The following is a 24401-nucleotide window of genomic DNA, read 5'->3' as shown; positions in this document are numbered from 1 at the left end:
TATCTCAGTTCGATCGTGGATAAGTAAGTTCAGCATGTTTCAATAATGAAAAACAAACAAAAACATGCATATGAATATTGTCTAAACAATGTACAGTATAGTCAAGCATTTCAAAAAGGGGTAGAATGAAATCCAATGGAAATTTGGATGGAAGAGGAAATAAGCAAAGTAAATATGGTAGGATTGTTTAATATAACAATAAATCATTTAAAAGGGGCAATGTTGTCGTTTATGAATTCATTAATTCATGCCAAATTTAGATTTAAAAAATGTACTTTTTTTGAGATTTTTTTCTTAAATCTATTGTACTTGAACGCACCACAAAAGCGCACCTGCTGGGAAAATCCCTGTTATAACAGTGGCTCCTTTGACAGTAGCAATGTGTGGTTGTACATTTGTTGCTCCTCAAGCCTCTCAAGACTTTAAATGCTACAGGAAACTGGACTTGGACTTTTGTCGGGTTTTCTGCACCAGTGTTGTCATTTCATGTGAGTAATAACTTTTAATAATCTTAGGTGAAACAATTCACCATTGTCCATCATTGCTAAATAAGAAACATTAATGTTATGGCATTCTTTGGTGATAAAAACAATGCTTTGACCCCTCTGTATATGTCCATGCTAGGTTTTGTTGTGGGATTAGTGATTTTGTGAAAAAAAACAAAAACAAAAATTATTTCTATTATTTCTAAGCATGGATAAAAAAATCTTTGTTTTACATATCCTCCAAATAGATATTTAAAACAAAGATTAGTGAGACAAGATGCTAATAAATTAAAACATCAGCTCATCCTATAACTTTATACATATTTTTTTTCATAGAACCAATGAATATGAATTATTCTTTTTATATTTTATTGTTTTAAATTTCTAAAGGGCATTCAGAGTTTTATTCTTGGAGCTTTGGCTGGTTTATTGCACAGTGAATTTCTGAAATTTATAGTTTTTGTTAGATATTCAATAACAGTGTTATTTCAAGCTTCAACATTGAAATATTTACATGGATGTAAAAAAAAAAGAATAAAAGAGATGAGAGTTGTTTTAAAAGTTTTGCACAGCAGTGTATACAGGTCAAAATGTGGATCAGCTCATTACTTTGCATGTTACTGTTTTGTGTTTCATTCAGTCCTCTCATCTCTCAGTAACGGATGCAAGCTGACCATTGTGGGGAGCTGTAGGCTCTCAAGAAGCCTGGAGTCGGTTTATGTGTGCACACTGCACTGCACATGTTAACAAAATGTATTTTTCCAAAAGTCCTTTTTAAAATGAGATATTATTTCTTTGAGGCCTGTAATATTTAGTCATTCCTTCTCTGTGAATTCTGCTACTGATTTTAAATATAGCACAAATAAAACTATAAAATGTATAATATCTCTTTATGTAAAGACATAAACACAACAGATCTCAAGAGAATTTAGTGAAACATCTTTTTTAATCTTTTAATGTCTTCAATGAAGCAATTTCTCTTAACAAAGAGACAATAATTGGACACAGACATAAAGTTTGTCTTCAGCGACGGATGTGAAGAAACCAGACGCGTCACTGCAGAGCCGTCACACCAGCCACGAGCGGAAAGCCGATGTCTGCAGTTTGTTAGAAGTCAGTTATATGTAACCATTAAGTGACAAGACACTTCACCTGCTCAGGCCTCCGTTAACCTCAAAGTTCCTTAAAGTTGAGCTGTTATCTTTAAGATGTCATGATAGATCATAAACTTCATCTGAACAACTTAGCACTCTAACTTCACACTTTATCTCTGCTTCTTCTTCTTCTACTTCTTCTTCTTCTTCTTCTTCTTTTCAAGCTTCAAATGTTTGCTGAAGTTGCCTCCATGTAATCTTTGCAAATAGGACAACACACACAATAATCAATGCACAATTTATTCTTTACAAGCAATTTTCAGTATAGTTTGTACAATTATTGGAATATAACAAGGCACAATATTACCTGAATACAAAGAACATCTTTATACTTATTCCTCTATTTGCCTTCAGGCTGTTTAAATACTAACCGTCTTATATAAAGAGGCTACATAAACACAGTAAATTTACACAACTAAGAGAACCTGTTCATATGAAAAATGAGAAGAGTCAAACAAAGTGAGCAAGGCCCAACAAAATGTGACGGCCTTCTGCTACTCAAATTGATGCTGGTCTTATTAATGCACAAATCTACAACCTAATGACATTCAGACACGTAAAGAAGGACAGAGTGACTGTCATAAGATAAACAAATTAGCTGCAGACATAAAATTAGTCTTACGACTTTACCATAGGATCCTCGATAAACCTTATGGGCAAGTCTATTAAGTATTCTTAAATAAAAATGCAAATACAGGAAACATGAAGGAAAGAAGAGGAACAAAATGTATTTTTAATAGCTTTGGTTGCTTATGCTTATGAAGTTGTATTAATTAATCATTTATTTAATTTTTGTGTTGTTTTTTTAACTCCTCACTTAGAAGCTACTCCCAGTTATCAAATTAATTATTTCCTTTTGTTAAAGCAACCATTTCTATGCTTCTTACTTGATTCATTTCACTGAGGTTGGCCTTTAAAGGTCTCTTTAAATCTCTCAGCAAGTGGTTTTCCTCCACATGTCCTCAAATATCGAGTCTGGAGATCATGAAAGCGGGATGACGAGCATTAAGTATCAGACTGGTACTGTACAGCATCATCTTTTTCATTTCTATAATGCTATTCAACAGATACACCAGAAACAATCTTTACCGTCTACATGTAAGGTTTTCTCTCCAGATGACTCTTCCCGAGTACCTCATCACTAAACTGGTACGTCAGCTTTTTCTTGATTTTTTTCACCTCGCCTGTTTTGCCATAATTGCGCAAGGCGCGAGCCATCTTCTGATATGTCATTTTTTTCCGGTTTCCCTTCTGGATTCCCCAGCGATGTGCGAGGGCCTCTTTGTGTTTAGAGGAAAACTGAAATGTCCCCTTGTCTCTGTCCACCCACCAGATACTGTCCTTCATGTCTCCATTCTTTAGAAGGTCCAACAGGAACTGGTACAGACGGATCTTCTTTTTGTTACCTTTGGAAATAACATGGTGTTGCGTTATTATTACTTATAGTCTTTTGCCTAAATACAGCTTGTCTCAGTATTTTGGTCATGTGTTTATGAAAAAGCCACCGGTTACTAAGCACATGTTCTGCCAGTGACGCATCTCATCACATTTTCAAATCACAAACACCGATCCCCCTCTTACTCTTTTGTCCGTTTGACAAATTCAGATGGAAACTGGCATCACAATATTTCAATAAACTGCAGTGGTTAAACAATCCCCAACTTAAACACTGCTAAAACCAACATTCTACCTCTCTTTGTCTGTATATATAATTATTATATTTTTATATAAATATGAATATGTTCAAATAGCCTGACAAAAATATTGCTGACAGAAACAGTGGTGGATTTAACCAAGATTAAACACACGGGTGACGGGTCACATTTATGCCGAATGGAGAAAAGTTTCTCTCAAATATTCTAACATTGAAACACTTTTAATGTATATGTATAAATACAAAGTAATTCCTGTCATGTATGATGGAATAAATATGTAGTCACATTCTGTAGTTTTATTGTCCTCCTCAGTTAAACATGCGAAACCAGCACTGTCAAAAACAGCTGTGCAGTCAATCGTCCGTTCGACAAAATTTGCTAAAGTTGTCAGCACAACAAAAAGCTGAGTAAATACACAACAGGTCTGAATCAAATAAGAAAGCTTTTTGTCTTTTCCCTTCTTAATTTGTTGGTCAAGTTTATTAGGATTAACACAAACATGTTATTATTTGATCAATCATAAATAACAATATATTTCTGATGCCTAAACAACCTGGAAATGCTAACATATACAGTCTGATGAGTGAAAGTTCACCAAGCTGGAAATGGTTGCTCCAAAAGTTTAAATAAAAGTCAATTGTTTCCCTTCCGTTTGTTACTTAAAGATGTTTCACTTCTTATTTTGAAGACTTCGGTTCTAAACAAAGGAAGCAAGTATCAAAATTCTGTGACCATATTAGTGTCTGGAAAGTTGCATAAGCCTGAGACTTCCAACCCTTGTTCAGAATTTAAGTCGTTTTAATGAGATATGAAACATCTTCAGAGTTAAGTGCCAAAGAACAGCTTAATGGGGCAAGTAGAAGGTTGTGGATTTCAGCTCTCTTCCCTGCCTATTGTCATTTCTGTCTATCCAAAGTAAAGACAAAGTACTTTACCCAAGTTGCCAACCAATCTTTGTGCAGATATACATTTCTTAGTGCGACTGGGTGGATGTAGATCCAGTGAATCAAAGAACGAATCGATCAAACAATAAATCTTATTTATAAAGCATCCTTAATACTAAAAGTAGATCACTGTGCTACATAAAATGATAAACAATAGACCTGCAAAATGAAAAACTAAACCGCCTCTAATCCCTTCCTACCAAGTCCAGTCCTTCTTCCGTCACTGTGGGCAGAGCAGAATGCAGTAAATACAGGCGTGTGGATGCAAACACTCGCATCACGTCCAGCAGAGCTGAGACCTATGCTTCTCGGTTCAGAAATGCCTTTGCTTCAACCTCAAGCAGGTGTAGAGGTGTTCAAAGAGACAGAGGAAAACGTTTGCCCTCTGTAAACTCAGGGTCATGAGAAGACTCAAGCTCTTGCTAGCGTGTAACAGGAATGCAGAAACTTGTTTCTACAATGCATTTAGATGTTTTAAATGTGACATCTACACCTTATAAAAGGGGAAGGGATGGCGTCCTAGTTGTGCATTCTCTTGCTTACTCTGCACTTCTCCATTCTCCCCCCCGCCATAAACGTCCCTGCGGGGTAATATTAGATTTTTTCATTCAATATTTCCTTGCACCAATGTGTTTGTTTCGTGCCATCTCCCTGTCACAAATAACAGTGGGTTTTGAGAATTGAACACCGCCCTAAAAAGTGTGCAGTTAAAATAGAAATAATTTAATATTGGGGATTGTTTTTAATGCAAAATGCCTCAATCAAATCTGCTTTATTACAGAGAGAGATGGCTTGGCTATGCAAATCCTGGTTTGCAGACAATTAAGACTCATAAAAAGGCTTTTTGAGAACAAGTCACTGTGGATGTAAAGATAGCATGAATCCTCACCGAGCTCTGCTGATGTGACGTAAGGGACTCGATCCCTCAAGCACTCTTCATCTGACACTTCAAGCGGGGGACTCCTTCCTCCGTGGTCCTCATCATCAGAGCTGCGTTGGGAAACCCGGGGCGGATAAACACTTCGAGAGAAGAAGGCTACCTATATGAGAGCATACAAGTCACTTTTAAACTCACTTGTCATAAAAAATGCCAAAGAATAACTAAACTATCTTTGCTATGGAAATTATTTAAACACAGACAGTAAAAATTACGTTCAGCAATATATAATCTCTCTAAAGGTTCAAAAGTTATCTTTTTTTTTTTTTTTTAGATGTACACAATATTGTCCTGGCAACAACAACAATCCAGTTTGTCTTTCTAAGAAGCCGCACTGTTGTAATATCGGTTGGTTGCATCGTCTTGCCTACATAAGAAAGGTCTTCCTCTTACACAACAAATCTTATCTGGATTGCAGCATTTGTTACTACAGAACCAACATGCATCATCCGTCACTAACAGATACGGTGCCCCTCATCCCATCTCACTTTGGGAGCACACAGGACAAACTCTACAACATGAATAAATAAATAAATAAATGACGGACCGTATTTTAAATTTCTAATCAGAATCACTATCTCCATTGTTAGCCAATTTTTGTTAAACCATGTCACAAGTTTCAGGTCCCTCTCTAATACTTTTAAAGTATAGAACATGTTAGATTATCCCTGTTTAGAATAATGAAAAAAAAATATTTGTAATTTCAGATTCACATTATATTTTACGTAGTATCTTTTTGATTAAGTCCTCCGTAATTATTTTCAATTTTTAAATCTTTAAGATTGTGAGATTTTATACGTTTTTTAGACTGTGTTCAGGGTGAAGTTACATTGCTTTGTAACTGGCGCAGTATTTCACACCACACCCCCAACAACGGACAAAAATACCAAACTGTGTTGGGTTTCTATTATGTATTTCTCACTGTGAGTAAAAGACTTTGGCACAAACTTTTCTCTGCATGAGCTGTGATGTGTGCACAAGTCGGTGTCTGTGTGCCTTGCCGGGTAAGGCTTGTCAATCTATTAATAACATTCTGTTAAAGAAAAAAAAATGGCACAGTCAAGAGAGAACAACGGAGCGGCAATGGAACGGCGGTTTTCACGTTGTATTTTTCTGTGACATTTTTATTACTGAAGTGACTCCTTTCATATTCCCCTCTCTTAAATACACACACATTGTCTTAACATTAAACACGGAAGAAACTCTTTGCATTTCCAGTGAAACTTACAAAATTTACCTAAAGCACACATGCTCTCTGCCCTTTGAATTTTTTTTTTCTAAAAATCCTTAAAATTTCCAGTTCTAATCTGCTAACTCTGACATAAAGTGTAACATTTATACCACATTTTGCCACATAAACACAGTGCAGGTTGTTTTTACTAATCATCTGCTATATTAGAAGGAAATGCAGCTTGTAAAATGCTGAAAATATGCAGTGGAGTAGTGAAATTGTTTCACACTCAGGATGTTTATATGTCTAAAATGCTGAGCTGAAATGTAATCCAAAAACCTTAGGCCTCTGTTTTAGCACAATGGCTCACAAAAAGAGGCCGAAGCAAAAAGATGTGACTTCAAATGAGCCTAGCTGAGTCAACATTATCTATTAGGAGAAATTGCTGTTTTTGAACCAATTAAAAAGAGTAGGAAGACTAAAATTGAAGTGTTTCTTGTAACCCAAAGATTCACTTCCTGATTTTAGCTCCAAGTCCTGAAAACAGACTCTGCTGCTTCAAATCTGTTTTTTTTTTTTCCCATGTGATTTTAATCCAAACTCTAAGCAAAAATAAAACAAGGGTGTTTAATGGTACAAGGATAGAAGTGTATATCAAACCTAAGATTTCTGTTCACTCATAATTTCTCTGTTACCTCACAGATAGTCGGGGCAAGTTAAGGTTAAGATCAGTCAAAGTCGTCCTCCTGAGGGAAACTTTTCCTCAGTTGCAAAAAGAGCTAACATTGAGGTACCACCTCACGACGATCCAACTGAAACGAGTTGCTCAAGTTGTTTGGTGACAGGAAAACTCACTGGTTGCTGCAGCACATGCGAATGTGCGGCCAGGTTCGGGTCGAGGAGGTTCTCCGGGTCGAACCGCAGGGCATCGTGTCGTATGAGCCCAGGTGGATGCAGGGCTGGGACACTCTGCAGCTCTGTGAAGTTGCTCTCCTGGAGGTTTTCAAACTCGACAGGGTGCACATGCGGGTGCGAATGGTAGTCCCAGTGATCTAAACAAAGGCAATGGCAAAAAAGTGATAATGGTAGCAGCAGAAGTCTTTTTCTGTTTCACACTGTCTCTTTTGTGGTTCTCAACATTTTCAGCTTGTCTTCTGACTGAAGGCAACTCCCGGATACTCATTTAGAGTCACACCTCCATGCAAACTGATGTCCTCTGCAAAAGTTGATAAAGCAGAGACACTCGTGTATCGGTTTAAAAATACCCCATTAGAAGCAACAGAGTTTCACTAAACCCTGCTAAGTCATACTGCTTGCTGGACTTAACAACAAGGCCTACACTTTGAAAGTGCAATTGTTGAATTGGTCCTCTTTCATACTTCTAAAGTGTGAACTCTAACAAATTTAAAAATAGAAAGAGGGGGCAGCAACACAAACAAGTTGATCAAATCAAATACAGTACAAGGTATTTAAATCAATTTAAGAAAAGCTTTAAAACCACTCTATCACTACTAAATGCACATAAGCATTTTTCACAACCTGATGCTGTTCCAGGATCATTTTTAAACTTTATCCAACGCCCACATCTGACATTTTTTACCTCCCACTGACACCCAAATTCAGTTGTTTTGGTGCAACATTCAAAACAGTTGATTTCAAGAGAAAGTAAAGTACCCTCTCATGTATTAACAAAACCCCAAGGGGCGAAAGTTGTTCTATGTCTGTAGCTGTAGCGGCCGAAAGAAAAGGCATCTGTTTCCTGTGTTTCCATACACCCTAATGCGGTGCGCTCCAGCTGCACACGCTGCTTTCTTTTTATGTACAATAAACCAAAAAGGTTTGTGTTACCGCATTGGGTCATGGACTTAAAATATAAAACATCTGGACGATTACCTTGGCAAAGTAAAAAAGAAAAATAAAATCTTCTGAACAGTAAGACCAATTTGTTGGAAACCATCTGCCTTCATTGGATTAATAATTATAAATAAAAATTCAGATCTATCTGTTTCAGTTTCAGAGGGAATTATTTTTTTTCAGTTTGACTGTAATGTCACTGTTTTAAATATTTATGTTGAACTAAAACTCACCTGCCTGGATATCAGGATCTAATACGTATGGATTATAATATTCTGCAATTTGATGTCGGTAGATGTCAGACTCGTACATTTCTTCTGTGTGCTGAAAGAACATATGGAAAGAGAAAAAACTGTTTTCAGAAACATAGGGAAAGAAAGCAAGTATCTTTTATTCCTCTACTGGTATTTGATTCTATACCCGGCATGTTCCCACAAACCTAATTCTATAAAGTTACTTAAACAAGACTTATGTTTTGTGAAATCTTCACCTAAACAATGCAGCTGCCTTAATTTAAATTAAATTAGAAAAATAACTGTAAATTAAATGTAATCATGAATAATTGTGAGTCTTTTTTTTTCTTTTTTTGCCCAGTAGTTCTGAAACCCCCTCGAACTTTTGAGTTTCATTTTCATGTCGCCTGTAGTATAAAAGACTCTTACAAATTGTGTCTTTCACTCAACTTGAAGCAGAGCCCACAATAACCCAACTAATATGAAAAAATCTAATATCCATTTTCGTGTCTATGTAATAGATTTTCCAGTCTTGGTCAAAGCTAGTTTAAATCTGACTGAACCAGAACTGCTTCACTTGTCACAACCTAAGTCTACTCAGGTTTTCAACAAAAAAAAAGAAAAAAGAAAGAAAGAAATATACTTACAGGAGGGATGAGGTAGCTCTCCATTCTGTATGAATGCAACATGGAGACCTCTTTTCCAGCAACCCGACTCTCAGACGCTTTGCCGGCAAAAACGCTCTCACAACCTTTCAAAACTTTTGTGGCACCATTGCACAATGTTTCAAAATTTCCTCTCACTCAACGAAAACCAACTCCGACAAAAAAAAAAAATGTCTCCCTCTCTTATTGTATAGCAGAAGCTTGTGACCTTAGCCGCGCTCATAGGCCTGCCGCTCTGTCAGGCAAAGCCAAACTGAACGAGGCCTCGTTGTTTGTCGGCGAAATGAAAAAGGAACTTTTAACTTCTGTAAAATGTCGGTGGGTGGGAGCATTCAAGTGTGCCTGCGACAGGTTCCTGGCTATTGATGATTTGTCAGAGAAGATCATGAAGCTTCACATTTATCAGATAAGAATACACTGTCCCCTCCCTCAGTGGCCAATCATCTTCAGGGACTCTCCTCAGCAGTTTCTCACTCAAAGATCTGTTTCACAGGTAATAAACACAGCCCACTGTGAACTACTGTGTGAATATATTTAACTTGTTAAACTTACACTCTGCACAGTCACTTTAAACAGTGTTTGATATTTTGATGCACAATATCACAACACCCATGTATGTTCATGTATTTTGAACACAATAGACAGTTTTTAGTGTTGTGGGAGCTTAAAGAAAGTTTGCTATTCACAGTTGTAAGAGTTTAAACCTCTGTCAGAAACATTTTATACTGTTAGCAAAAGCTAATGCAGGAAGTCCAAAATTAGATTTACCAAAACACATCCTCCAAAGACTAAATTTTAAAAACGGAACATTTTAATGTAAATCCTTATCTGCTTCACCAATTGTTAACTTGTGCAACAAATCTATCGGGTCTCCTTCCTGTTGCCTGCACAGGAGACGCCCAGCTAAGCAGGAAGAAGCTTTGAAATCCCAGAAACTGAGAGTTGGAGTGCACTTTCTTTGAAACTGGAAATCATATCTTTGAGGTTCCCAGTGGGGAAAAAAAACATGGATGCCCGCTGAAGTGGGAATTCTGGTTGGTAAAGTTGGAGACAGACAAGCACCCCTGAGATTTTCATTCAATGTTGCTACATGTTCCTATGCATGGAATTAGTTAAACCAGACATGTGCACACTGACTACTGGAAAACCTTGAAAGAAATATTCATTCCCATACATAGAAAAGCTTAATCTCAGTGCCTTAGTGATGATTTATTATGGTGTGATAACATTGTCTGGAAACAGAATGGACATTTTAAGTAGACTGATTATTTTGCCATTTCATAGCTTTGTAGTTTTGGTCAATTCGCACCAACTGTGCCTCTATTTGGCGAGTTTTTCATTGGTACTTTGAGAACTGCACAATGAAAGTAAATGTGTCTATGTGACTCTAAAAACCAACAGGTGGCAATTCAACATTACTCTGGTGTCATCAAAGTTTTCAACATGCCAGACTTTAAAGGAGTCATTAAACCCAAATAGGAACCAGATGGACAAAAAAATAAATAAAAACTAACTAAATAAAGTAAAGCAAAGATTTAAAATAAAATATACATGCTTATTATCTGGACATTTCTGTTACCATTTATCCCATTAATTCCTCAACACCCTATAAAAATAACTTGTATCATGCCTAGTGGGTCCAAATGGGAGAAAGAAGATATGAGACGGTAATTTGTTGAATTAGACTTTAAAAATGGTTTGACTGAGTCAGATACACTGAAACTGCACAATCACACACACAACCTCAAAGGAATACATTCAAATATGCATAACACATTTTCCAGTCCCCTCCTTTTATTTATTTAATTTTTTTGTTGAGTTTTTCTCGATTCTGCAGTCTTGTTACACCAAGAGACTGTCTAATTAAATTCTTTAATTTAGCAAAAAAATAAAAATAAGCCGGGGCCCCACACCATCCTCTGCAGAGCCACAACTCTGCAGAGGATGCACAGCTGGAAGATAAAGTGCAGTTTCTGTGCTGAAACCACTCAGAGCTGTGAATGGAGATTAGGATTATAGTGTTGCAGCAGTTTACAGAGAAGTCACTGTTTGGAACCATTCACAAGAGGAACTGACCAGCATTTCTAGAAAATTGATAAAAGATGGTTAGTTTTTCATCTGTCGGCATGCTTGTGCGCAACGCGCTCTGTTAAACTCTGGTCAAAATGTCTGGTTGGCATTATGGTTCGGTGTGTCTTTGAGAAGTCTCAGAGGAGGCCATTGTAACAGCTGAAAATAAACACACATATCCTTTATGCTAAACTACCAGTTACTAGTACAGTAAGCATAACCTGAATGTGTATTCTTAGTGCTGCTTGTTCAAGAGGAAGAATGCATCTTTGTGATAAGACAGAGCAGCGAATAGATTACTTACTGTATGTTTAAAATATTAATGTTATTTTGATCTCCTAGCCATGAGTGCAGAGTTCTCCTCTATGCACAAAAGACAAAGTCTTCATAAACATACCAAGAAAAGAGAAATGAATGATCATTGCATAATTCAGCAGCATGTGTGTTAGATAAAGATGTGAGTTTATATATAAGCATTCCTGTTTATATGTTGTGGACAAAGCGTTTTTGTTCAGTTTTTTTATTATTTCAACTCAACTGCAGAGAGATCACCTTTGTCAGAGTCCGCTGTTTGGAGAGCTGTTAAAACCACACAGACTGTGGCCAAACCCTCCACTGGTCCGTCTTAATCACAGCTGGCTGAGCATAACTGATACAGCAGCATTTTCCGACTGTATTAATACACAGAGAGCTGCTGCTGCTGCTGCCTCTAGACCAGCACTATTTCCAGCATGACTATTTTTAGTTGATCCAAAACTTAGATTCTGGTTTGTTTCATGCTTAATACAACCTGAAAATAAAAAAAGTTATATCTACTTTGAGCCAATAACAGAGCAAAGCTGGCGTCTATGAAGGTTGCTGGACATGAGTGTGACATTAGCTCAATTTATCAGTCATTTCTAATTCGCAAACCAGATGAATTTGGGAAGTAGTTGTAGGTGTAAAGCACAACATTTTAAAACTACTATAATTGAAATTTATTATAGGAGTTTTAACATTTTAAAACACTGTTGGAAATGCGCCGCCTTACCAACGGCACATTATTCAATATCCCAGATTACCTGGGTATTGTTGCTGACCATTACCATCTCATACTCTACTCCTCTTCTGGATGGACAGTTCCAGCAGGGTAATCCAACACATTGAAAAACTCAGATGATCTCAGACTGCTTTCTTGAGCATAAACTGATTCCAAAAATCACCCAAAATCCCCAGGATTTAATCCAGCAAAGCACCTTTGAGATCTTGAAGAATGCGACGCCTGAATCAGCGATGACTGCATGCCGGTTTTATGTCAACATGGACTAAAACTCAAGTAAATGTTTCCAATACTATGTTGAATCAATGCAAGGAAGAATCAGTTTTAAAGTTTTAAAGGCCAAATGGGGAGAACATGTGAGTGCAAACTTGAACACTTTGATTGTAAGTGAATGAACAGTGATCTGTGTTTTTACAGATATGATTAAATCTGGATGATCTTATATAGGCATGGATCATATCAAATTTACACCACTGGTCCTGATACCTGCTAACCTTCTATCGTGTTTCAAACTTCTTAAGTAGATTTTATTTTTTATTTTGTAATTTTTTCCTTTTTTTTTTGCATGAAAAAGTCTCAACTTGCATTTATATACACCAAAATATAGAAACTGTCTACGTCTCTTTCTTGCTCAAATCATAGACTTTTTTTTTTTTATCATGTGTTCCCTAAAGCTCCTAAGATCACAAACATTTTTGGTGGTTTTCAGGCTTGTACTCTAATGTCCTCAGATGCCCCTTTTTTTCCATATTGGACACACCTACACTATTTTCACTTTTGTACCAAGAAACTGTATTCTTGGATTGTTGGACCATCTGCTGATTCAGTCGTTGCTGTCCACTGAACTCCTCCCTGTCTTTCATTTTGAAAAAGTCGGTCTCTCTCTTGGAAATTACAGAAATAATAACAGTGAGAGCACGTTTTGCTGTTGACTATTCTAAACAGTTTTAAGTCTTGTTAGAACACACTCGATCAAGAGAAAGTAAAAATATGAAATCAACCAGTCTTCATGTTCATCATGTTAGTGGAGTTAATTCCAGGGCTGGGATTTGTTGAGGCTGAACACTTTTAAGCTTATTTTGCCCAGGTTTCCAAATGGAACAAAAGACTTGCAGCGTTTAGAGATTATGGAGAATTTAACATCAACTAGAGAATCTTGACTTTGTTCAATGGTAAAAGGAGAGTCAGTGGCGTTTTTGACTTTCGCCATGAGAGTAAAGACAATTAAAATAATCAATATACAAAGTAATAATGGTGTTGCCTAAAGCAGCTGTGCTGCTGACTGTGTGAACGTGTCCTATGATAATTAGTACAATATCTATGACAGGAGACAGAGAACAAAAACTAAACCTTGTCTTATTAAAGGAAGGAAGTAGACCAAGTATGACACAGAGAGTTTTAACACAAGAAAATTTTCAGACTTTGGAATCAGCGGTGATGACTGAAACCAAGAGGTATTTAAAGACATTTCAGACAGATTCACTAATTGTGAATCTGTCTGAAATTGTCATACGAGGTAAAAGAAAAGAGAATCAAACTGTGATTAGTGGACAAATACAACTGGTTTTCATTACTCAGTATAAATAGAAAATAAAATTATTTAAAAAAAATGCGTGATGGCTATCCCCTGGCAAGTATATTTGGTAACTTGAAGTGGTTATTAATAAAACAATAAAAATAATAAAAAACAGAATACCTGAGAGATAGGATTAAAGACTGGACTGGATTTAGCTTGCCAGCTAAAACTCAGATGTTTAAGCTTGGAGTTGAGTGTAGCTGCAATGTGCTAAAGTAGTGAGCATTATGTGTACCTGGAAGGAACATTTCTTCAAGTTCACATGAGATATTTTTGAAACATAAACCAATATTGTTTATAGTTTTGCAGCGAGTGCAGCCTTTTTTTTTTTTTACAATATAGGGCAGTCATTCAGGACATCACGTTTGAATTCCTACTTCAGGGGTCTTGATCTATTGTCTTCTGAGAATAAACATGAGTCAGAAAGCAAAAAGATTGCTGCTGATAGCACTGAAAGAAAGATTGCTGCTCAACATTTTCTCTGAAATGAAACAAAACACCAGATCGAGCTGCTCTTCTCAGATTATCTGCTGTGACAAATGTTATAAAAAGTGATAATGATTTTGTATTAATCGGATATGTAGATTTTTTTCTTACTATTGGCATACGAGGGGGTTTAGAACATCATTTTATAGATGTCATACAGTTACATAAGTCAAGAGTCTTTGTAATTTACTCCTTCAATCATGTTACTTTCCAGATTGTCCTGTATTTCACAAGTATTTAACAGTCTAAATGATCTAAAACATTATCGGTGTTTAACTTGAACATATTACTTTTGAAGAGTGTTAAAATGGTTTGTTACTCAACTTTGCTACTGTGATAACTTTTCACCACAGAGTTGGGTTTTTAAAGGATGTAACTCTTTGTGTTCCTTGTGGCCTGAGAGATAAAAGCATGCAGTGTACATTACATGCTTAACAAGAGCAACATGCTGCAAAATGAGGAACCTGGACCTTGTTTTCAGATTCAGTTCCTTTAAACTGGCCTTTAAATGAATACATTTATGTGTTATTTTGGCCAGGATGAACCAGACCTTGCCAAGGGAGCTTGTTGCATTGTTGGGATCTTTTTGTGGTACTCGGTAGACAAACACATGCAGTATTATGATTTCCAACCTTTCTGTCAACCATAAATGCAGTAGCCTCTTGTTTTTTTTATGTTAAAATGCCTTTGTCAAAGCAGTAAAACTGGTTGGTAAAGTTTGGTTAAAGGTATATAAATTTCTGATTTTGTTTCTAGACATAAAGGAAACAATAGTGTGCAACAGTTTCGTGATAGTCGCTGCGTTTGATGGAAAATATTGTGAAAGCCAGAAAGTACAGCAAACAGATGGTGGAAGATAAGAATTTTGTCTTTATTTCATCGAAGTTCCAGTCTTACAGCTCAGAAATGTGCCACAGTAGCACCAGGACTGATTGTACATTCTCATTTTACAAGTTTTATAAAAAATATAGAAAATCAAGCTCATAGTGATTTCCATATTCTGCAGACAGACTGTAAATTATAAAACATAAACCACAACAATTCCATTTTGCAACTGCAAAATCCCTCTAAGGCATGTTTAACAGCATATTTTATCCTTTCCACTAAAATTCAAAAAGTGAATGTTTTATTAACTTTATAATTACAATTATAGACATACTATGTGATCTTACATCATACAGTCAATTTCAATTTTGCTGATTTCATTTTTATGGTATTTTTTTTCTTATCAAACACAGACATATCATATTTATAAAAAAAATTAGCACAGTGATAACACAGTGTGACAATTACTAATAAGTCCGAATCTAGTAATTTGAATAATGTCAACACTGTTAGAAATACATCCTCATCATCATTAAAAGTTAAAAAAAGGAAGACTGCAAATATAAAAATAATAATGTAAATGACATAAGTTTATGTAATACAGGACCGTCATCCAATTGTAGTTTTTTTTTTCAACCTGTTATCAGAGAATAGTGGGAAAATACTTTGTGTTTTTATGTTTGTTCAAGCCTTGAAGTTTCCACGTTACATTTCAGTTACGTTTCAGCATGTCCCTGGATAAGAATAGTTAACTTTAAATAAAATTTTAAAAATAAAATAAAAAATAAAAACTCCTTGAGACTTTATTAATTATATAAGAACACCAAATATTTTTGCATGAGCTCCAGACTAAGAAAACTTTAACTAGATTTGCCCAATCTAATTTCTTATATAATTTAAGAAAATATAACATGATGGTATTAAAACCTTTTAAGTTTTAAAAATTACAAAGGCTAACACAAACCAGCACACATTGAAAACTGCGTAGTGCATGTTTTCAACCCCTGTCAGTCTGATACCACTAAATAAAATCAAGTGCAACCTATTGACCTGAAATGACATCATGTCAGTAATTGACAGAAAAAATTAATCTGTGTGTGAGTAATTAATTTGCAGTGTTCTGTGAAGATCTCAGCAGTTTGTTGGCAGAAAAGTAGCATAACGAAGATAAAGAAGCACATCGGGCAATGTTGTGGATAAATTTAAAGCAGGGTTACAAGCACTGAACACTTTACAGAGCACTATTCCACACATAATCTAAAAATAGAGTAGAGAGCAGCTGCTGACAGTATGTGCAAGAACATTAATCAGAAAAGCAGCCATGGTAACATAAGAAGAGATATTCAATCCAAATGGAATAATCTATTAACAAAAACTTCATGGAAGTGTGACACAACATGCCATTGTTGAAAGAAAGCCAGAAAAAAGTCTTGTTTTCATTTTTGCCTCAGATCCTGATACCACAAACATCCTCCTAATCCTGGAGAAAATTTTCAAATTTCAAGATAATGCTGCTCAAATCTTTTGCAAGTTAAAAATTATTTTCTGAAAAGTTACCACCTTTGTGCTTTGCAAAAAGCAGAAGTGATTACATCAGCCAAACTAGAATTCTCCTAATTTGTGACTGAAACATATTAACTTTAAGTGGAGGATAAAATGATAAAACCTCTAAGTGCCTGGCAATGGTCTGAAGCAGATGAAACTCCACAACTATAAAGTATGCAGTTTTGTGGTATTACAGTAATACATCAGGCATATTAAGGCATCCACAGCTCTTCAGTTTATTTCCAAGAACACATTGTTTTCTGCTAAATCTTCTATTTGACCATTCGATTTAAAGATTCTAAGATTAAATGTCTATTTGTCTTTGAATGATGTTGCTCCAGGGGGTTTTATTTGAAAGATGAAAAAACTTACAAACTAACTTAAAGAAAATCAAGTAGAAAGGCTTTGAACTGCAAATGTGTGAAACATAAAGCATTTCATGTTCAAGCAGATCTTTAAAGGTCATTAGGAGGCCTGAAGAACGATTTCTCAAGGCCTTTCAAATAACTGCAAGTTGTCAGGCTTCTTAGAGGTGAAATGCAATGAAATGAGGAGTGGTTTAAGATGTCTGCACGCATTATTTTGAAATTCCAAAAGTTCCTGTTTACTTCAACATTCAGTCACAGCAAGACTGGGTTCAGACATTTAATGGCATTATGAGAGTTCTAGGTATTAGAAACACACCAAAACAAACCAGATGATGATCTTTTTCCAGGATCACAGTGATGGAAGTCCTTTCAGTTTTCTTACATAAAAAAAATGGCAGAAAAAAGTTTTTCACAAGCCATTAGCTAAAAGAACAGTTCCTTTTTTTTTAAGTTCATAGCTTAAGATTTATTTACTTGTTCCATGTCATTTGACCTCTTAATCTGAAAATTGTTAATTTCCAATAGAAAAATGTCACTGGGTCTGGTTTGTGAATTTCGATTTCCGATTGGGAAAAATCTGAGCAGTCTCACCACCTTTGACCTCACAACTATTGCAGGTGAGAAACGCTGTCATTCTGCATCCACAGTGTGATTATTTTTCCCATCCTTGAACAAAATGTCTGCTCAGTCTGACCTTGTTTTAGAGAAACTAATTGCACCATGTTTTAGAATCAGACTCCTTTGGTTTATGCGCATCAAAAGCTAAAAAAAAAAAACTTTTTTCAACTAAAACACAGGACGGCGAAATAAAATAAAAAAAAACTCTCACTGTAAATCCCAAAAACCCGTCAACATTAACAGAGTATCAGAGCAATCCTGTTCTGGAAGATTTCTATAAATACATTTATTTACAACAGCAGGTTGTGAACAATGATGAATTGAAAAATTGTATTTCTCTCTCCTTGCATTTTGCGTCTCCAGTCTTGTTTAATGAAGATTTTATGAGATGGAGATGTACTTGGTGTCTTTATAAACTAGAGGTTTTTTTGTTTTTTTCTCCTAAGTGCATGCTCAATGTCCCATGTCAGCGAAGTTTTTGCCATTTGCATGGAAACAGTCACCTATTACCACAAGATAGATAATACAGAAAAACTCATCAACCCTCTGAAATGCTATCAAAATATTGCAGCAATAGAAATTAATAAAAAGAGATGGAAAAATGGTCTGGACTGAAAAAGATTCACTTGTTCCATTAAAAATGGCTGTAAACTATAAGAATGAGCCAGCGTGAATAAAAGTGAACTATTTATTTGGAATACAGCATCACAGATGTCCTGTGCTTTACACTGACGAGTTGAAAGGTCTCCTGGTAAAATCATAAATAAAGTGAGGTTGTTCGGAAGGAACCACTCAAATCATTAAAACTTCTGCTGTGAATAAAATAAAACTTCCAGTACCAATATATTTAAGTGTCAGTGTAATATTGTGAAATTTCTTTCTTGTGACCTCCACCTCCAGCCAAGACGGCTGCCTTTTGGTTTGGTCACACCACAGAGTGTAACTGTGCTTTTCACAGTTTTTAGTCTAAACGCTGTCACAAGATACGTATCTGAGCTGGCCAAAAGCTTACACAAGCATGCAAACAGTTGTGTTGGCACCTCTTAATCATGGTCACGTAGCTGGCCCCTCGAGTCACAGGCTATATGGAGGTGTCAGCGTTCGCATTACTGTTTCTCCATACACTTATTTTAAGATGCTACTTATACTCTAAAGAAAACACTGTGTGCTGCAGGTTTCCAAATGCTGCTACTGTTACGCTTTCCTTAACACTATAAAAGTCTGTCATTTCGCAATATCTTGATTTGCCTGATCATATTTTTGACTAAACCCACAGCTATTTCTCAACAGCCATGCATACACATTTACAGTGCTATTATAATGCATAATTTCTGCTGACGATAGATGTTTTTTTTTTTTTTCTGAACTTTGGAGATGTTTTAAAATCAGTCGGAGAAGATTTTGCAGACTAGGGTCACAAGACTGTGCCCACACTGCTCTGCAGAGGGGAATGACACGCATGACCACTGACTGTGGAAAACAGGATACAGGGTACGTCGCAACAGGAAGTGTTGCACTCCTCCTTTGCTGAACATCAGTTTGGCCAGAATGACTGCAGTTTGATGTCCACACTCTGTAACTCCTGCGGCAGTATTCAAATTTCGTAATCGTCTTCGCTCACCATTTCTTCTGAGCCAGTTGAGTAACTCAGAAAAAAAAAAAGATGAAAAGAAACAAAAAAAAGTTTTAGTACATTGAGTTAGAAATAAGGGAAAAGACTGCAATTTTCTATTTAAAAAATAATGTGTTAAGAAGCCAATAAAAATGTCCCACAGATCATTTTACCAATAAATAAATCATATTTTGATTTTTTTTAAACACCGCCTGCAATTAACTTTACATTCAAACTGAGACAAACATTCTGTTCTCCATTTGAAAAATTGAAAATATAAAATAATTGCAGAGATCCAGATATGTGAAGATAAAAGACTTTGAAAAACACAAACACATTTTGCAGGATTTAAGGGTATGATTAAAACAACTAGGTACTTATTTAAGCAATTACGTTTCTATATCAAAAACTTGCAAAACACGAAATAATAGCTATGCAGCAATTCATTTCAAAGGGTTTTAAGCAGGAAAAGCAGGAAACGCCCACAGTCTCGCTCAGAAGACTGAAGGGTTTGTCTGTTACCGTCGTCCTCTGAGCAACATCCAACGGTGAGCCTCCAAAGGTGTCAACCAGGGAGATGTTGAATCGCTGGAAGCAAATTGCCAAAGGTGGTTGAAAAATGCAAGCTTTCTATATATCTCAGTAATAGCAGGGGAACTAAAAACTTCCTTAATTCTTCCAATTTAGGTTGGTCCTGTAATGCTTCTGCTTCTTCTCCTTGTTCTTCTTCCTTATTAAAACAAGAAGGTGGCAAACTGTCCCAATGAAATGAGTTGTCAAGGCTGTGAGAAATCCTGACAGTACTGAAAGTTTGTTCAAACAACCGGCGACTGTCTCGACTTAGTTGAAATAAAAAGAAAACATGTAGTGTGCGTTTTTTCCCCCGTTTTTATTTTATAATTACTACATTTGAAGTTTGTTCTTTAAGTGTATGTTTTCACATGCTCCTGACAAAGCCGTTTTAGCATGAAACTGAAACAGACTGCATGCACTGTTGGAGACTACAACAAAGATTATCACCATAATTTGAATTCAGTGGCATTGGGTACATCTTTATGAGATGTCAATAGTTGACGCTTCCCCTTTAACACTGACTTGAAATACACTAAATGCAGAACAGACTGGCAAAATCTAAATAATCAAGTTTTTACAGAAGTAATTTGTAAAATGAGCACTGCGTGGAGAAACAGACTCTGATTGCTAAACAAAGTAGATTTCAAAAACAACAGGCATGAAGATATCATCTGGAAAAAGCAACGCTGACATCAGCTCAAAATTGTGACTATTTCACAAATAAATTATTACAGAAACTTTGCAAATTGTTTTTGTTTACATATTTATGCTGTGGTGATGCTAGCTTGATGAAAATTTAGCATAAATGCTTTTTTTCTGTGAAGTTACTCTGTGTATATTGAACAAAAACTAAACAGTCATAACCAGCTACTTTTATAAACATTGATGCATAGCATGCTTTATTTTATGCAGAAGCTCATGCAGGAATGATTAGAATTATAGTTAACTTGAAAGATTAAAAAATGCTGAATTTTACCCAATTTTTTTTGCAATTTGATCAGAACCTCCAGTGAAACACAGAGGTAATTTGTCCTGTTATCGTGCAAAGTTGCTTTTCGCTGACGTGAGGGTATCCAACTACTGTTTTTTTAAATGAAAACTGAACAAACTGCATTGAATATTTCTGAACGTCGGATGGTCCATGTTAGGGCTTGTGCTTCCTGGCTGACAGTCCCCCGAGGTTTCAGTGGCCATCGTGTGTTTCACAATGACATGGAAACGCTCACCTGACATGCAACCCAAGGGGACATCCAGCCCTCTCACTTCTTATTCCTGATTCCTCATTTTCACTGGACTCCACAACCTTTAGCTCTCAGACAGGGCCTGCAGATATTATTAGACAAGGGTGAATCACAAGGCGCATGGACATTAGTACACATGCGTACAAACAGTGGAACGACACTTTAACTGTTTCAGGGCTTTTTTGTTCTTTCCCCACAAAACCGATCAGCATGTAGCTCCGCAAAATCTGGCTAGTCTGCCACCTCAGTGTGGTTCATAATGCATGACATTAATTTCGTTTAAACTCTTTATTCCCAAACTACACATATTAAAAACAACCAACTTTGTCCAAATTTACCCATATAAGGCTTTGGGCTTCGATCCCACCAAACAAGTAGTTCCTCTTTCTTTTTTGTGTATTGCTCAAGTCAGACAAAGATGAGTCAGTGCGGATATTATTCATGAATTTTGGTTATCTTCACATCTCTCACTGTTAAGTCCGCCTGTCCGTTAGTCTATTTTTAAAAATTGAGAACTTCAAACTTTGGTTAGTCTACAATTATCAAAAACCGTGTCTCTGAAGAGCACAGTGTGCGTTTCTGCAACCTGTTTAGGCCTCTGACATATGTTTGGTCGGTCTTTGTTTTTGATAACCTTTTGGAAATAATTAGATTTCAAAATGTATTTATTTATTTAAAGACGCATATCATTATTCGTGGCTAGTGTTACACTGTCTGGGAACAAATGGATATATTGTGCACCTCAAATTAAAAAATATCTAAATGGACGACTTGTAAAGAATGTTTTTTTTACTTCATCTCAAGTTAATTACTTGCAGTATCTTCAAGTTTAGAACAGAAGTGCTGAGCCAAAGATATAATTGCATGCCATCCACTATATAAAAATTAACATCTCTTATCTACTGTTTCAACAAATGTTAAGCCACAAGTCATGCAGTAAATGTCACATGCACCACCTAGTGGTCGGGTAGTTAATGTGAAACATCCAACTGAGGAGAGGGAGGAAGCGGGGTTTTGAGACGGTTCTCAACATGGGCAACATTCACATAAAGAAAATATTTTATATCAAAAATGTTCATGTCTAATGCCTTTACCAATTCAGTTTTTCGGATGTGTGGCTAAAATTACAAAACATGGAAAAAATAGAAATTCAGCGAAATCCAGATTATTGAGAACAAACATCTTTATTTGTTCCAATTGGAGAAATTCAGTTGCAGCAACACCGAAATCTGAAGGGCTTTGGATTTCGTTTTAGCAGCTCTAATGAAGAGAATTACCATGACAGTATGTTGCAGTCAGTGTGCCAAAAAGAAAACGAGTAAATGCAAGAATACAAGCAGAGGACAAAAGAAGGTGTGCCAAACATACAATCTTCAACAGCTGAATGTCACCTAAAAATTAGCTCTTTAAAACATAGACATGAAATTTATTACCTACTGTATAATTTACATCTATTACCCAACAGCTGTTTGTTAATTGCTTGTTGGTGCTGAAAAAGCTGTCTTAAACTGTCAAGTTGAGTTCTCTGGGATGTTTCAGAGCCTGTACTAAAGAAATAAGGACATGGATATCTATGACCACTGTAACAAAGTGCCCAGAGATCCCATTTAAAATTGACTGTTTGCCAAGTTGTCTTTTATATGTGGATAAAAACACTTGTTTGTTCCAGTTCAGGAGCCATTGACTCATAAGCCAATGATTCATAGGTCAGTGTTGGGTGGATAAAAAGAAAAAAAAAAAATCTAAACATGTTTCTGAGAGCAAGAAAGAGTCGGATTTTAAAGAAAACCTGTATGACTTTCAGGCCTCGCTTTACATCACTTTTTAGGGATTACTAAGAAATAACTAAAACCAATACATAGTCCTACCAATTGTAATTTCTAATTAATATTTATGCTTTACATTTTTTGTCAATGCTTCAAAAAAAAAAAAAAAAAAGCAGGGTTATTGCCCATCATCATCTTTCTCGCAGCGACAATCATTGCAGGATTTATGTCATAGTTCTACCATTTCTAAGGTAATATGTGTGGTGTTTAATCATTTTAGAGAGCAATGACCTATTCAGGTTAAACTAATCTGACTGTTACTGTGAAAATCTTTGGAGTACGGATTCCAAAAGCTAAATAAAACTTTGGAAAAAGTCCAGTAAAATCGACTGGAAACATTAACTAATTTGGAATCCTGTTACCATGAATGTTATATGTTCTGAGAAATAAAATAACTTCCAATTGCATTTTTCAGGAAACATAACAGCAGTACTTTCTGGGTACCTGGACATCATCACAATCACAAAACATGACTTTCTAAATTGCCCTATGAATGTGAGTGTCCTGTATCCTATACCTGTGCTTCAACTCTTTGTGTTTTTCGGTGATGGCCGGATAACTTTTCCAGGGTTTATCCTACCCCTCACCAAGCAACTGCTCATGAAAGGCACCAGACCTTGCAAGGTAAGTGAGTATAGTCAACTGATGGATGGAATAAATTAATATGCCCTTAAGCAATTTGGTAAAGCTCAGATTTTGAAGTCACTGCTGTGCAAAAGTCTGATTAAACAACATTTCAATAAAATGAAAATCCATTTTGATTTGTATTTTTCTTGAATGCTTTGTAAGACTTCAAACGTGCTGTTTCCTTCTGTGACATGAAAAAAAATCAGCAAAGATAAGAGAGAGAAAAATGTGGACCTCTGTAAGCATATTTTTTGAACATTCATCTGCTCAAAAAATATAGACAGCTTTAAACAGGAATGAAATGTCGAGTTTTTATACCATGCAGGAAGGAGAGGGGCTGTGTGTTCCTCACCTCAACATGTTCCAATGTGAAATGTGCAGATTAATCCCACTACCAAAGCAAAAGCCTAGTGAAGATATGGGCTGAAGCTGGATACAGATGAACGAGTCTTGACTTGCACGGGGTGAAAGGTCGCTTTCAGACCTGACTTGGTTCTACTGGAATGGGCCAGAATTTTAGCAAACTATTATAAAAAGCTTGGGGAAAGAAATCAAATATGATCTGAGGCTGCAGCTTAAAATGTGGAAAAAGTGACTTTCTAATGCACTGTAATGTATGCATGGAGTTTATGTTTCAGTGTCACCATATCACTGAAACACTGAAAGTGATTTGCAATGAAACAGCTATGCTGCTCAATATTTTAGAAATGTGTCACAGCACTATTATTATAAATAAAGTGCATACAATTCTACGGTCGTATTGAGTAGAACAAATCAGCTACTGCAGATGATGCAGCATCTGCAGTTTTATGCCTGAAGTGCCTCTTCCCCAGAAGAAAAAGTTTTATTTCAATCATCATTTCACGTGAATTTGCGTCAAATACGTAAACAATCCCT

General features: G+C 36.1%; 1 protein-coding gene across 1 annotated transcript; it reads right to left on the bottom strand.

Moving 5' to 3' along the window:
- Positions 1-1865: 1865 nt before the first annotated feature.
- On the bottom strand, positions 1866-9450 carry spi1b (Spi-1 proto-oncogene b). The gene is made up of 5 exons (XM_055045255.1): positions 9081-9450; positions 8434-8524; positions 7202-7398; positions 5128-5278; positions 1866-3045 (listed from the first exon to the last, which is right to left on the bottom strand). Exons 1-5 carry the CDS (start codon positions 9120-9122, stop codon positions 2732-2734), a joined length of 795 nt encoding a protein of 264 aa, XP_054901230.1. The 5' UTR covers positions 9123-9450; the 3' UTR covers positions 1866-2731.
- Positions 9451-24401: the final 14951 nt, after the last annotated feature.

Source organism: Poeciliopsis prolifica, unplaced genomic scaffold (assembly GCF_027474105.1).
Source record: "Poeciliopsis prolifica strain line A6 unplaced genomic scaffold, Auburn_PproV2 SCAFFOLD021, whole genome shotgun sequence".
Lineage (NCBI taxonomy): Eukaryota > Metazoa > Chordata > Actinopteri > Cyprinodontiformes > Poeciliidae > Poeciliopsis > Poeciliopsis prolifica.
The sequence above is the reverse complement of the archived record's forward strand: the minus strand, read 5'-3'. Positions and strand labels throughout refer to the sequence as shown.